The 16,005-nt window shown below is 38.1% G+C and overlaps 1 protein-coding gene and 1 non-coding gene across 2 annotated transcripts in view; both read left to right on the top strand.

Moving 5' to 3' along the window:
- The first annotated feature begins 3,046 nt into the window (after positions 1 to 3,046).
- Positions 3,047 to 16,005, top strand: part of LOC132494182 (olfactory receptor 51F2-like) — a 97,027-nt gene continuing 84,068 nt past the window's right edge. The window contains 2 exon segments of the mRNA XM_060105204.1: positions 3,047 to 3,146; positions 3,149 to 3,275. Of these exon segments, the coding sequence (XP_059961187.1) occupies positions 3,047 to 3,146; positions 3,149 to 3,275 (227 nt within the window).
- On the top strand, positions 15,374 to 15,537 carry LOC132494561 (U1 spliceosomal RNA). Its single transcript, XR_009533137.1, has one exon. It is a non-coding gene; the product is annotated as a U1 spliceosomal RNA (small nuclear RNA).

Genomic DNA, 16,005 nt, shown 5'->3' with positions numbered 1-16,005 from the left:
CCAGTCCTCTCCCTGTGCTCTGACCGAAGCCCGAGCCTCAGCTTCCAGCGCCGCCCGCCCGGCGGGCGAGCAGACAAGCCTCTCGGGCTGGTGAGTGCCGGTCGGCACCGATACTCTGTGCGGGAATCTCTCCGCTTTGCCCTTCCCAGGTACGTGGGGAGTTTCTTGCCTTTTGGGAGGTCTGAGGTCTTCTGCCAGCGTTCAGTAGGTGTTCTGTAGGAGTTGTTCCACGTGTAGCTATATTTCTGGTGTATCTGTGGGGAGGAAGGTGATCTCCGCGTCTTACTCTTCCGCCATCTTCCCCGGAAGTCTGTTTTAAGTACATATTACATTTAAAAATTGATTTCCCTGTTACACATATGCTATTATTTCCAGATTGTTTGTTTGTTATTTTTGGCAGCTAGGTAGCCAAGTGCCCTCCCCCCCCCCGCCCCTCAACTTGCCTCCTCCCCAAACTCCCCAGCTGGGCAGCCCAGGGCCCATACGCTTGCACTGGAGTCACAGGCCACCGGGGAGGCCCACAGGCCCCTCTGTTACCCCCTGGCTGAGAGAACACACGCGGCCCTCCATCTCCCAGATGGTGGGTGACGTGACTGTGGGGGACAAGGGGTGGGAAAAGTAGAAGGCGCTGTTTCTCACTTGATCCCTGAGAGTAATGTCACAGCCCAACTGGTGGCTGGAGAGATGGACCAGGGGTCGGGAAGGGAGGGAGGAGTGCCAGTCCCCACCGCAGGAACCCAGTTAGGGTAGGCTTGGCAGCCTGGAAGGCCCCTGGGGCAGGAGGGGATGGATTATTTCTTTTTCTGCCGTTGTGAATAATGCTGCAATGAACACTGGCACAGAAGTATCAGTTAGTACTTGCAGTTCAGTTATGAACAGAGTACTCTTCTAATTTAGTCCATCAAAAATATTAATACATTTTAGTGGGAAGCAGCCGCAGAGCACAGGGAGATCAGCTCGGTGCTTTGTGACCGCCTGGAGGGGTGGGATGGGGAGGGTGGCAGGGAGGGAGATGCATGAGGGAAGGGATGTGGGAACAGATGTATATGTATGACTGATTCACTTTGTTATAAAGCAGAAACTAATTAAAAAAATAAAATAAAAAAATATTAATACATTTTAATAGTTATTCCGGAAACAATTACCACACAGTTTTAAGGAACGTAAATCAGTTCAAATTCCAAAACTCATTCAAAATCCGAAACCTTTAGTTTAGACTTTTGCAAGTCCATGTTGTTTAAGCAAGTTTGGATTTTTCTCCTGCTTCCTCTCTCTGGTCCACTTTCTGGGTGACAGCTGGTCCAAATAGGTCATTTGTCCCTATCCCATACAACAAATTGTGGCATTTATCCCTTCTCTATCTCTCCATTTCATGTGTTTTATTAGAAAGGCAATGTTGAAAGGTTAAGGGGATGGTGTGGTAGGAATTATAATTTATGATGATTTACACATTAGCCCTGTGTAGGGGTAGATAAGTGTTAGCAAGGGAGCCCCACGTAGGACATAGTTCACTGGATCAACTTAGTTAGCAATCTTATCAGTACCCACATCAAGAGTACCTGCCACTTCAATGTCCAGATTGACCTTTTTGTCATTGACAGTATTCTTTGAAGTGGTGGTGATTTCCATAGCACGTTCACCTTTCCTCTGTCCATCTCCCCACATCATCCACTGCTCATTATTAGATATGCTATGTGCAAAATTCTCAAAATACCTATTCTTATTTTTATAAGTTTTTATGAAATGGAAGTGGTACAAAGATTGCTGTCACTTCATTCTTTCTGAATTCTCCTTCAGAGATATCATTAGTGATGTTTATAAGAGAAAACAATATTTAAAAAGACCCTGGGTACATATAGACTCAATTGAATTTGGAAGAAGCTAACGTTTCTCTTGTGGTTCTCTTTAATTGTTATTGCAGTCAACTTGCTATGAAGTTTCTTGGTTATATGCAAACAAAGCCAACTTGATTTGATAAGAGTGTAATTATAAATATGTCATGTTTCAAAATTTTCTATAGAAGCCCATTCTTAATTTTTTCTGGATATAAGCTTTCTAGATTCATGAATATTAGAAGTTCTATATGATTGTCTCCATCAGTAATGTAGTCACCATCTTTTTCCCTCTGGGAGTCCTTATCTTCTCCTTAGAGCTGGCTGTGTAAAGGTTATGTATTCAATAAAGAATTTCTTATATTACTTTTGCCATTCAGATACTTAGGTCTTTTTTGAAAATCTATGGCTCAGTATAAGTATTAGTCTTCTGGCTTCTGAGACTTTTGTTCCAGGAGTCTGTCTTCCTCAAAATATTTCCTATAAGAGCTCTCAACTCCTGTCTCTTTTCCTGCTTTTAAGTTTGTCTCTGGTGTTTCAGGCCTCAGATCTTTTGCAGCACAGAAAATGTCCTGAGTCCCAAGTCTACAGAGTAATCATACTGTCTCAAAATGAGTTTACCAACTGTGCCCACTTGTTCTGATTTCTCTAGACTTTCATGAGTCATCTTATTCAACATCCTCTTGAGATAGCAATATTGATAATATTTCTCAAACATTTTATGGTGATGGACTCAATTCTGTTGATTAATCATTTTCCTCAGTGATTAATCAGTGAGACAAATATCTGATTGGTTTCAAGAGAGAAAATCTCAATTGGTCCAAATTGGAAAAAATACATAAATATGAAAGATAATACAAAGAGCAATAAAAGAGTGAAGAGTATGAAACAGAGCCAAAGGATCATTTGGGGGACTAGGAGTAAAGACTAGAAACATAGACATGAGATGTGTGATTGACAGAATAAAATTTGGATGCTGAAGAGTAAAATGTTCATATTATTAACATGGTTAGTATTGTTATTTATTATTGCGGGCAACGGCTTTGTAAATACAGATTTATAATTAATTAAAACTGAGACAATCACACATTCTTGTACATTTTGGGAAGAGAAATGATGTGACAATATGCTATAAGAAGATGGAGAGAAAGAAAGAATACTGCATATTAAGAGGTCATAACCCCTGAAAAAGCTCTTCATCTGCAATACCTACCATGTGGTCCAACAACAGTGCTGCTCCCTTCTTTCTGACTGGCTTCTTGGGCTCAGAAGCAATTCACCACTGGATCTCTCTTCTCTTCTTTATCATTTACCTCTCATCCTTTTGGGCAATGGCACACGGCTCTTCCTTATTTGGAATGACCACAGTCTTCATAAGCCCATGTACTACTTCCTGGCTATGCTGGCAGGTACAGACCTCGGGATGACACTAACTACAATGCCCTACAGCATCAGGACCAAGCAGATTCAGAGAAGCATTGTTTGCCTATTTTCTGTGCACCGTAGGGCTTGAGCCTTTATTTCAGAATCTTTAGATCTCCAGGATATTTTGGCCTTTCCCATTATTGGAAGAGAAACTTGGTTTTATGCTCACCCATTCTTCTCAGAGATAGAAGAGATTTAAATTATTACATAAAACTCTAAGTTGACTTGAGCAGATTATATATATTAATATTAATAAAATCAATACATTAATTATAATAATTAATATTATATATTAATATTAATCCAATATATTAATATTAGAATATATACATAATGCATTCTAATAAAGAGTATAAATGTCAGTGATCTTGGGGAAAGGGATATAGGAAACAGTGAGATGGGATGTTCCAGATCCTGTATGTAAAGGAAGAAGTACTACTTTAGAAAATGTCAAGATAAATAGACTAAAATAGTTTGATTCAAAGTTGGTTGGTCTGAAAAAACATGTGCAGTTGGAGGTACATTTTGTGTGTCCTATAAAATAGAATTAGAATGATATATTTATCATCTTCCCATATCTATGTTTTGAATCTAACTGTATTGGAAATGATGTTGTTTTATAAGTAAACAAACCTTGGTGAGGAAAACTAGCAAGTGTATACAACTCTGGAAAGCTTACTCCTGAACTTCAGTTTCCCTTAGCAAATCCATATATTTTATTATTAAAGGGAAATTGATACAATTAAAAATTCAATAGAAACCAACCAATTTCCTATCAGCTAGTTAAAGCCAGATCCCTTAGCATGCCTTTCCTTCTTCCCAATGGCTGCTAAACATCAATATACTAATTTTTCTTCTTTCCAACTTTCTACTTCCTGATATTTCACCATCTGTTTCTGTCTCTTCTCACTTGCTTCTCACATAAAAGAACTCAGAGCTTTTTTACTTTATGAAACTTTTCTGCTAATGAAAGCAGAAAACCTGGCAAAAGTAATGTTATGCACTGATCGAATAGTTTTTTTCTTCAACTTTCTTAAAAGTCTTTAAGTCTATGCTGTTCATTTTGGTTGAAATATAGTCTACAAAAATACAAAAGATTTAATCAAGCTGGAGAGAAATGTGTAAAGTGGGCGAGGGATAAATTAAGAGTTTGGGATTAAAATATACACACTACTATATGTAAAATAGATAACCAACAAGGACCTAGTGTAAAGCACAGGGAAATAAACTCAATATCTTGTAATAACCTATGATGGAAAAGAATCTAAAAATAATATATATATATATATTTGTAAATATATATGAATCATTCTGCTGTACACCTGAAACTACCACAACATTGTAAATCAACCATACTTCAATAAAAATTTTTAAAAAAGAAACATGGTCTACAGTCTGTTGTTAATGCTATAGGTAATGATAACTTATTCATCTACTGTTGGTTCTATGCTACTATATGGAGCTAGTCTGGTCATGAGCATGTGATCTAAAAAGTTAATGTTCATTGCTCTCTGAAGATTGCTGTTTCTTCCTATTTCTAAGTTGGTTCTTCTCATTGAATCTCCTCCCCACATCCTATTTTCTGACTGAGAGCTTATATACAAAGCCCAGGCAATAACCAGTTCAGTCTAGATTCTCTCTACCTCACCTAAGGAAATCTCCATACTGATGTCCTATCCAGGCAGTGAGCACTCTAAGAAAGTTCCAGCAACTTCAACATGGAAAAACCTTATTTATCATTCTCACTAGAAAAAGCATATATCAGTTGCCTCCACCTTCATTATCCTCTCCCTAAATGCAAGATATATGGACATGCATTGTCTATCAGTGAAGAGCTGGAGAATCCCCAATGTAAAAATACCATTTATAAGATTTACTATATGATTTAGCAATATTTATAAGCAATAGAGGTTGCAAGTTAGAGAAACTGACTGGCTCTCTTAGGCTAATCAAGGATATTTATTGGAAGAATGTTGGGGTGGCATTCAGAATTATTTGCCAAGTGTCAGGAAATAAAGCATTTCCCATGGAACAAGTAGTAAATATTCATCAATCCTCCTTTAGTGGAAACAAGGCATGGATTTACTGCTGCAACCATGAACCCCAGTCCTGAGAACACCACTGTCACAGTGTCCATTCTTTACATTTTATTCTTTGCATATTAGTTTTGAACCAAGTTATGAGATTCTATTTATGTTGTCTTAATCATTCTTGAACCAAGTTGTAGAATCTACATGTTGGAGCCTGAACAAGACTGTGTCCTACATTTGGGGCTTGGGGGGAGCAAAAATCTCATCCTTTTAGCTTCTATGGTAAGGGAGAACTAATTAAAAACTAAATGCTAAGTAATGAGGGATTCCTCCAAATTAAAAGGGATATTTAGATACAGGATTAGCTCTGTAAAACTAATGAATTAGTTAGTTAGATTAGATTCAGTCACTGTGCAACTGGTTAGTGATGGTCCCTGAAAAGTTGGACCTGAGGGTTCTATTCATTGTCATTTTGGTTGTCTTTCTCTATGTACCACTTATTTTATTTTTCTAAGTTGGTATATTGAGTGTATTTCATTTAGGGACATAAGTTTCTAGTTACCTTTGTCGTATGGTCTGAAATGAACATCATTCCAGAATATGAACTACGTATAGGCAACCTGCATCACAACTGACCATTGCAAGGTGGTCAATAGGAGTAAAAAAATAGTTTGGTTGTATTAAAATTTTAAGACACGTAAAAGATTTTTGTAAAAGTGACAAATGAAATAAATTATATTATTTCCTGAAAAATTATTAGAAAGGGAGTTTCAATGCTATTCCCTTGATTATTACAGGAAGACAGCCTTCAGCAATAAATGTGTGGTGCAAATTTAGAGGCAATATGTTAGAAAAAAAATAGATATGATACAGAACTCGTACATTCAGAAAAAAAACCCAGAGATATCAATAGAAAGAAGTGAATGGGATCAAGTTGAGAACTCAAATCTACCCATGCGGTAGCAAGGGATGACATAATATGCTTTTACACTTTGTTGATCTTTAAACAGCCTGTATCAATTGTCAGAAACCAATGAAGAAAAACAACAGAATAAATATTGAAAATTATTGATTTTTTAAAATAAATATACATGTGTAGATTTTAATTTTAAATAAAATTCATAGCATATGCATTCTTTTCTATAATTCCTTGCTTTGAACCAAATTTTCATTAATAAGTCAATATTTACCTACCGATCCAGTCATATTATAGTTACAGTACAATTTAAGTAAAAACAGTGTCCTTCCAAACAAGTGCAGCTTCAAGACGAGTTTCTTGACCATTCTTACTCTGACCTCACCACCCAGTTTGCCAAACCTAAATCCCTCCTATACAGAACATCTTAAGTTAGTACTGACTTGAAAGCAGGAACCATGTCTATGCTTTCCTCCTGAGAGATTATTAAGTCAGGACAGTTTATTCCTTATCATATTGTGAGTTAAGGCCGGGCAGTAATTGTTTTTCCCCATCAGTTTATGATCTTCCCAAAGATGATCTATAAACCTCCAAAGCTGTTAATGCAGTCCTTTAAAAAATGTTATTTGTGGGGTGTGGCTAGGGCTGATTTATTTAATTTGTGACAGACTTCAATTTCTCACAGTCATAGCAAACATCCTGCTTCAGCCATTATTCCAGGAACTTAACATGAATTAATTTGTTGCATGTTCATGCCCACTTAGCAGTTCTTAAGAAGGGACAAAAAAAAAATCTAAGCAACACACAGCTTTCAAACACGCTGTTTATGGGCAAAGAATTTGACAATTATTTAACAGCTCTGATTTACAAATGAAAAGTGATAGTTTTCAACATTTCATAATTTAAACATGGTAATGAAGATGTTGTAATTTTCCTTTCCTTTTATATGTGCCTGAAATCTGAAAAAAAAATTTTTTTTTACCACTACCTTTCCAAATATTTTACTAAACCTCTTAAAATCTCCGTTCCCTGGGTCTTGTCCTCTTCCCCTTATTTCATGGTGGTTTGTAGGCATGGGCATGTGTGTGTGTGAGTGTGTGCACATGCAAGTGCATATGTGTGGGTGTGGGTGTCCCCAGAAACACTCTCTAGCCATGTGATCTTCTCCAGGCTTCACCTCAGTCTTCAGTTTCCAGTTTCTCCATCTGCGAAACAAGGTTATTGGATCTTCTTTCTCTCTGTCTCTGTCTCTCTCTCTTAATTAGCATACTGTAAAATTGACTTGTTCAGGATGCAGAGCATTTCCAACATCCTAAAATAACTTCTTCTCACTATGTTTTATAGTTACACATTCCATGCCTAACCCCTGACAATCACATTTGTCTTTTCAAAAACATCATATAACAAAAATTGTATGATGTGTAATTTTTTAAGATTAACTTCTCTCACTTAGCATAATGGCTTTGAAATTCATCTAAGATGTTGTGTTTATCAATAGTTTATTCCCTTTTCATTGTTGAGTAGTATTTCTCATATGGATGTTCCATTACATGGATATTAACTATTTTTCTACCATTTCTTAATAATTTTCAATTGGCTGGTGTTAACCTCCACTTATGTTCCACTTTGACCACCCTTTCCATGTCCATTCCTAAGCCATTTCCATCAGCCAGAAATCTCCCACATCCAAATCTTAAATGCCAGGTCCACCTATCTTTTTACCTCTCTTTCTCGTGCACCTTATAGCAATCACGTGAGTCTTGTTGTCTTTATATTATATGTATAATTTTCTTCCTTTCTTTGTGGATACTCCTTCATGAGACCTCTTCCCCAACCACTCCTGTTATCTGACTTCTTACTGATCCCCCTTATAGCATTCACTAGCCTTGACTTCTCTGATAGCCCACCCAAGCCTCTTGGTGTGATTATCAAACGTTATCACTGTTGAACAGCTGGATCCAAAAGTATTGTTGACAGATGGGGCAAGGGAACAAAACTAGCAAAATGAATTGTAATAAGGATAAACATAGGTACTGCATTTAAAATTAAGATTCAACTCCATAACTGTAAGTGGGAAATACAGGTATTTTTAAGGTGGCTTAAAAGCTTAGGTGTAGAACCTGGATGCTCACATGAGTTCAGGGTGTAACAATAATAGAATAAAGTCAGTTATGTGGTCCTATCTTACTGAACCTACTCAATGCCCTGAGAGCTTCAAACTTTTATCTAATCGATCCTCCTACAAATTCTTTGAGTTACTTTTCATTAAAACTCCTAATATACAGATGAAAAGACTGAGACTTAGGTGGGTTTCTTAGGTAGGTTAAGTATTTTATCCAAAATCATACATTGTGGAACTTAATAAGATATATCCATAAAAAAAGAGTTTGTGATGCAAGTGAGGTGTTTTGGTCAGATGAACATAAGTAGAATATTCTGTCCATCTGTCACACGTTAAAAGGGACCTTGCATACCTGCTGAAGACTTGAGTGAGGGGTACATAGCTCAAGCTATCATATCTGAAAGATGTATGAGGGTGAGTGACGCTAAGAAGAAGGAGAAGGAGGTTGGCAAGGCTATGCTTTTGAGAGTATATGTAAGACCTACATTATGCTTGTCTGTGTGAAGGGGCTATATTTATGAATAGTGTGTGTAAAAGTGTGCAGGTTTGTTCCTAAGTCTTCTGGTGTACCTAGAGGTATCAACTTCCTCTGGCTCACAGGCGTCTATTCCTCTATTATATCTCTATGCCTGGGTATATCTACTTCCCTGAATCGCAGTGGTAAGTTTGTATCATACTGAATATCTAATAAATACCTGAGGGATCATTTAAAATTTATCCACTCACCAAAATTCATTAAGTGTCTAAACTGCACCTGGTCCTACAATAGGTACTGGAGAAACAAAGGTAAATAAAATATCCCTAATTCTCCCTTTAGGGCTAGCCTAGTTAGGAAGAAAGAAATGCAAATACAGAATTGAAATATGTCAAAATAAACTATAAGAAATGCAGCAGGGGCTTCCCTGGTGGCGCAGTGGTTGAGAGTCCGCCTGCCGATGCGGGGGACACGGGTTCGTGCCCCGATCCCGGAAGATCCCACATGCCGCGGAGCGGCTGGGCCCGCGAGCCATGGCCGCGGAGCCTGTGTGTCCGGAGCCTGTGCTCCGCAACGGGAGAGGCCACAGCAGTGAGAGGCCCGCGTACAGCAAAAAAAAAAAAAAAAAAAAAAAAAAAAAAAGAAATGCAGCATATTTATCAGAAGCTTCTGGGATCATAGAAAAGATGGTCAGCTCACACTGCCAGGGGCAGATAAGAAAGAGTTAACTGATAGGAAGTGACTTTAAGAGAGAAAATGTACCAGGAATTCTCTTTCCGTTTCCCCTCATCATGTTGTCATGGTGAAACAGATGAATACAACAAATAAATTTTAAAAGGTAATATATATGCTGGTTAGATGTTTTAGCCTAAATCTGTCTTTGAGTGCTGAAAATGCATCCATTAACCTGTTATTAAATATGAATAGAGGGGGCTTCCCTGGTGGCGCAGTGGTTGAGAGTCCGCCTGCCGATGCAGGGGACACAGGTTCGTGCCCCGGTCTGGGAAGATCCCACATGCCGCCGAGCGGCTAGGCCCGTGAGCCATGGCCGCTGAGCCTGCGCGTCCAGAGCCTGTGCTCCGCAACGGGAGAGGCCACAACAGTGAGAGGCCCGCGTACCGCCAAAAAAAAAAAAAAAATATGAATAGAGGTATTCATACAAAAGTACTGGAGAGAGGAAAACAAGAGTGACAAAGATCTTCTAATCGTAGATAGAAACTGAGAAGGGATTAGAACTGAAGTTTAAGGTAAAGAAAATGAGTGGGTAGATAACATAGCTTTATAAAAGTGGCATTTTGAGGAAAAAATAGTAATCCTTATTTTGAGTTCCTTTATATAAAATAACTAAAATCTATTGTGGAAAGTTATAAGGAAGTACAGTTTTAGATCAATATAGGAAAAACATTTCAACAATCAGAGTTGTACACTAATGGAACAGGCTATCTCACAGATTGCCCACTATGATAAATATCTGAGAAAAAGCAGCAAATTTATTTACTATCATTTTAAATATCCAGGCAAAATGCAGAGGACTGTACAAAGCTCTAAATGATCTATGAACTCTGAGATTCTCAAATCCTTCACTACTTAACTTACTTGCAAAACTTTTATACATTAGCATATGTCATACTCCTATCGGAAATCTCTGTACGTTACTGGGAATTTCCCTTTGGACTTTGTTCTTTCTGCTTCTTTGAGAAATAGGTTTTGTTTTTGATTTACCTGATAAGATCACATCCGTTTTCAAAGGTCTACCTCAAATAAATAAGCATAATATGTTCTCTACTCTTTCATTTTTTTTAATTTTTAAAAATTATTTATATATTTATTTATTTTTATTGGAGTATAATTGCTTTACAATGTTGTGTTAGTTTCTGCTGTGCAATGAAGTGAATCAGCTATATGTATACATATATCCCCTCCCTTTTGGATCTGCCTCCCACCTCCTCCCCCAACCTCAATCCCACCCATCTAGGTCATCACAGAGCACAGGGCTCTGTGCTATATAGCTCCCTGTGCTATATAGCAGGTTCCCACTAGCTATCTATTTTACACTTGGTAGTGTATATATGTCAATCCTAATCTCCCAATTCATCTCACCCTCCCCTTCCCCCGCTGTGTTCACATGTCTGTTTTCTACTCTTTTAAATTTGCACTGAACTTTGTTTCTAAGGAAGAAACTTTGTTCTTCTTTGTATCATATATATACTCCAAATGATCGATACATAAAGTACTTAACCATGAAAACTAGGACCTAGTCTTCTAAATACTTCTAGAATAAAACCACGTCTTAGCATATGTGAGAAGAGAGGTTTATCTCACACCCACCCATGAGTCAATCAATAGAGTGGTGTGTCTGTCCATTGGCACATGGTTCCCAAAAGCTCTGAGTCAGAGTTCTCCTGGGCATTCTGCTAGCCACCACATGGATATAGAATGCATGGCCTCTCTTGAATAAATGTTACGTTTGCCATGCTTTTCTGTGGAAGGGACTAACCTTCTCTACCCCTTTTCAGAGAAAGACTGATCTAAACCCTTGATGATATAATTCCATTCTTTTATTTTCACTTCTACCCATATGTGATCCTCATGTCTTTGCTCCAACTCCCCATACCCTCAACATACACAAGCAGGATGATTCAAAGATAATACACTACTAGTAATAGTAATAATAATATAATTATTCTGGCTAACTCTATGTACAAAGTACTGCTCATATGTTAACGAATTATTAACTCTGTGAGTCAGGGGCTATTTTAACCTTTCTACAGATGAGAAGCACAGAGACACAGAGTAATATCCCAAGATCAAGCTGCTAGTAAATAGTGGAGGGAAAATATCAATGCACCTGTTTTGCTCTAGAATATATGCTTTTTTTTAAAAAAAAATTATTTATTTATTTTGGCTGTGTTGGGTCTTTGTTTCTGTGCGAGGGCTTTCTCTAGTTGCGGCGAGCGGGGGCCAGTCTACATCGTGGTGCGCAGGCCTCTCACTATCACAGCCTCTCATTGCGGAGCACAGGCTCCAGACACGCAGGCTCAGTAGCTGTGACTCACGGGCCCAGTTGCTCCGCGGCATGTGGGATTTTCCCAGACCAGGGCTCGAATCCGTGTCCCCTGCATTGGCAGGCAGATTCTCAACCACTGCGCCACCAGGGAAGCCCCAGAATATACACTCGTAACTACTGTGCAACAATACACATAAGAAACCTTTTTCAAAGCCTAAATTATTTATTCTGGAATAAGATACAGTTTGAGGTGAGAGAAGATAGATTCAACCTATTTAGTTGTATAATATTTATGATGGAGTTTGGTAATATTTTGGCACTCCAGGTCTTATTCTCACTCCTTAAGCACAATAAATATATGCTTCTTTGTGCCTTTGATTTTACAATCAATACTCCTGTTGTTTTTGGACAGAAGGTTTTGAGATAATGCTAAACGCTAGTGACTAGTATGGCAGAGACAGTACAGATCCCTGAAATCTACGTGCTCCTCTATCTGTTCCATCAGCCCTTATGATTAACTTGGCCATGTGACTGGTTCTGGATAAAGGAATATGAAGGTAATAATGTGTTCCTGGCAAAGCCAGGGGTGCCTTCTCATCATGCTCTCTCTCTTGCTCTCTCTCTCTCTTGTTTCTCCTTCCATGTGAGAGGAAGAGAAGGATCCTGAGGTAGAGAATTCAGATGCTGGAGAGTCTGGATTCCTGTGCCTCTGCTTGGAGGTGAGCACCCAGGAGAACTACCTAATAATTATTATCTGCCTGTGACATAAGCAATAAATAAACCCGAATTGTATGAGAAGCTGCCTAAAGTTAATGAAGCAAATCATGGGTCTGATATCATGAATTTATATTTGTTTATGCCTTATTTGTTTCCTTTTACTCCAATCCTACTTTCTGTTAACAATGCCATTTAAAATTCTCACCTAGGATAAAGAGACTATCGCTTCCAGACCTCCAAAGATGGAAAAGATTTTCTTAGTTCTTTCCCCACATTTGCTCATTTCCTCAAGGTCACCTAAATTGATCATCATTCATGAACTGTAAGGAATCACTGCACTTTATCTAAATCCATTGTTGCATCCTTATGCATTAGACATTTGAAATTTGACCCAGATTTCTGAATAGATTTAAGACAAAGGCCTCTGCAGTGTTTTACCAGTCACACCCAGAATGACTAACACCAAGAACCTTCTACTTTAATCTCACAGACATCCCTAGCCCTCCCTGTTTGGATCTCTATTCCATTTTCCTATCTCTACATGTCCCCATGGGCAGTGCTGCCATTCTGGCCAACATCAGGAAGGAACTCTTCCTTGATGAGCATAAGTTTCTTTCCATATGGATTTAAATGCATCTGGTCTCTACCTTCCCCATCCTCCCCACAGTCATGGGTCCTGTGTTTGAATGCCTCAGAGCTTATCTTTTAAGCCTGTGTCCAATAATGCTTCCTCCTTAGATTATCTTTTATGGAATCCTCTGTACTGACAACCAAATCCTTTGACTACCATGGGGTTATCTGCTACTCCCTGCATTATGCCTCCATCTTTATTACCAGAGTCTCCTGAACTGTTAGTATCAGAATCATGTGTTGTTATGTCATGCCTATTCTTTTCTACTGTTCTAGATCAAATGGCTTTTCATTTCTTGCTCCCACCATCTCTGTCCTCTTGTTTCCATGACATGATCCACTTAGCCTGTGCTTATGTCTGGACTAATAATTGGTGAGGATTTATGCTAGGGTTGCTTATCATAATATAGGGCCCACTGTCCACTATTCTTCCCTATGCACTGATTGGGAGAAGAATTGTTTCTGGAAAACATTTGTAAGCTTTCTAATTCACTCTGCTTAGCAGTTTCAGCTTAAACCTGTAAGCATAAAGATAAGTTCTTCTCTGATTTAATGTTCCACAGCCGGTTGGACCTCAGTTAAAACCTGAGCAATCATGTGAAAGACTGAGAATGTCAGTGGGAATCACAATGATAAAAAAGACAAATATATATATATATATATATATATATATATATATATATGTATATATATATATATACATATATATATATATATATTTGTCTTTTAATTAGTGTATTATATTCTCTGACACATATCTGGAAGATTTGTTTAGAAAATTAGGCTGCTGCTGTTGCTATGACCATTAGAAGGAAGGAAATATCGATGAAGTTACTAGGCTAAGATGGGTGGAACCTCCATATGAGGGGACTGTTGAAGGGGGTCTCTTGATTGAAGGTGGGTGCCCCCACCTTGCAGAGAGAAGGTATCTGGATACCTCTCCCAGCTTCCCTTTTCCCTGGTAATGTCCCCTGAGATAATGGCTAATAGTAAAGCAAGGGATAGTAAAACATCACCTTGCATTTTCAAAATGTCACAGACCTTCAAAATGATTTTAGATATTAATCTGTCTTTATTTATTCCAGGATTTCAGAAAGGACAATATTACCTTCAATTTAACGTAATGGAAAAAGCTTTTTCAAGAGATACAGAAATATTGACTCTCTTTCCTCACCCCTCTGTTCTTCTTTCCCTCTCTCCCTCTCCACCATAGCTTCCCTCACCCCATATATCAGAAGTATATTCCACAAAGATTCACACCAGACTGCTAAGGCTGGTTTCCTTTAGGGAGAGGAATGAGATTAGGAAGTTAGGGTTGCATAAGAACTTTCAATTTTTAATTTATATGCATTTGTATTGCTAGAGTATTCTATAAATGAAATTATTTTCTAGCTACACAATGCTTAAATATTTTATTGCATATTCTGAGTTATACTTTACTCACTTGGAAAAGGGGAATAAATGCTTGCTGCATAGTTTATTAATGACTCAGTGAGATATTGCATGTAAAGTTCAGATCAGTAAATGATATGCTGAAGGTGCTTAAAATATATATATTAAAAGGTAATATTTATAACGTTCTTACTTTATGCTAGTCACTATAATAAGTATGTCGATGCATTAGATAATTAAGGTCTAATTTAAACACTAGATGGGAGACACTATTATACCAATTTCATGCTGAAGGTCTCTGGACTCATACAAGTTAATTAAATTTCTCAATGTCATATGTATGTTCCAAAGACTGAACTCAACCTGCAGTTTGTCTAATTTTGGATAATGCCCTCCTACACATTACACTCTTCGGATATGTTGAAAATTATTATTCTGTGGTTATTATGAGGATATTAAAACACAAAGAAGGCAGGGTTTACTCCCCCCAAAGCATCTCAAAATTAAGCTAAGCCATTAACAGAGACTTGCAAGGTAGTCTGGGGACCACAGGGGGGCAGCAGAGTTGTACTTCAACTTTAGTTCAACCCTGAACCCACATATCAACACACACACACACACACACACACACACACACACACGCACACACACACACATGGAGACCTGAGCACTTACATACTATTCTACATGCTAAGCTTTTTGCTTACATTTATGAATGAATGAATATGATAGATGATAGATAGATAGATGAATAGATGAATGGTTATATGAAGTAATTGCTTCCCTTCCTGATTGTCTCCCTACCCTGTTTAAAAAGCCCAGGTCTCATACTAACCTGGCAAGGGAGATACCATGATCACAAAGGTGGTTTTCTGTGGGCAAGCCTTATCCATTGCACTCTGGATGTGCTGACCCCTGCAATTTCCCCAAATGTCGGAAACTCGACTGCATAATTTGTGGTAGTGGGGGCAGGACGGGAGGAAAGCCCCAGGTCTCAGATCTGAGATACCGGCCTTATTTAATTCATCAGTGCCTAGGTTAAATTCTGATGTCAAAGGAAATCAAAAGGTTTGGAAAAAAAAACCAATTTCTGACCGACAACTCATGCTTCATAGATGATTGAACTAAAAAGATTCAGGAGCATTTAATAGGTAATGAATGGTATGAGATCACTTGTATGTGGAATCTAAAAAAATAATTCAAATGAGTGTATATGAAAAACAAAAAGAGACTCACAGATATAGAAAACAAACCAGAGGTTACCAAAGGGAAGAGGGAAGGGGGCACAAATTAGGAATACAGGATTAAGAGATACAAACTACTATGTATGAAATAGATAAGCAACAAGGACATATAGCACAGCAGAGGGAATTACACCCATTATCTTATAATAACTCTGAATGTAGTATAATCCGTAAAAGTACTGAATCACTATGCTGTACATCTGAAACTAATATAA

This window comes from Mesoplodon densirostris, chromosome 7, assembly GCF_025265405.1.
Source record: "Mesoplodon densirostris isolate mMesDen1 chromosome 7, mMesDen1 primary haplotype, whole genome shotgun sequence".
In the NCBI taxonomy this organism is placed as follows: domain Eukaryota; kingdom Metazoa; phylum Chordata; class Mammalia; order Artiodactyla; family Ziphiidae; genus Mesoplodon; species Mesoplodon densirostris.
Note: the sequence above shows the minus strand (reverse complement) of the source record. Positions and strands in the feature narration are given on the sequence as shown.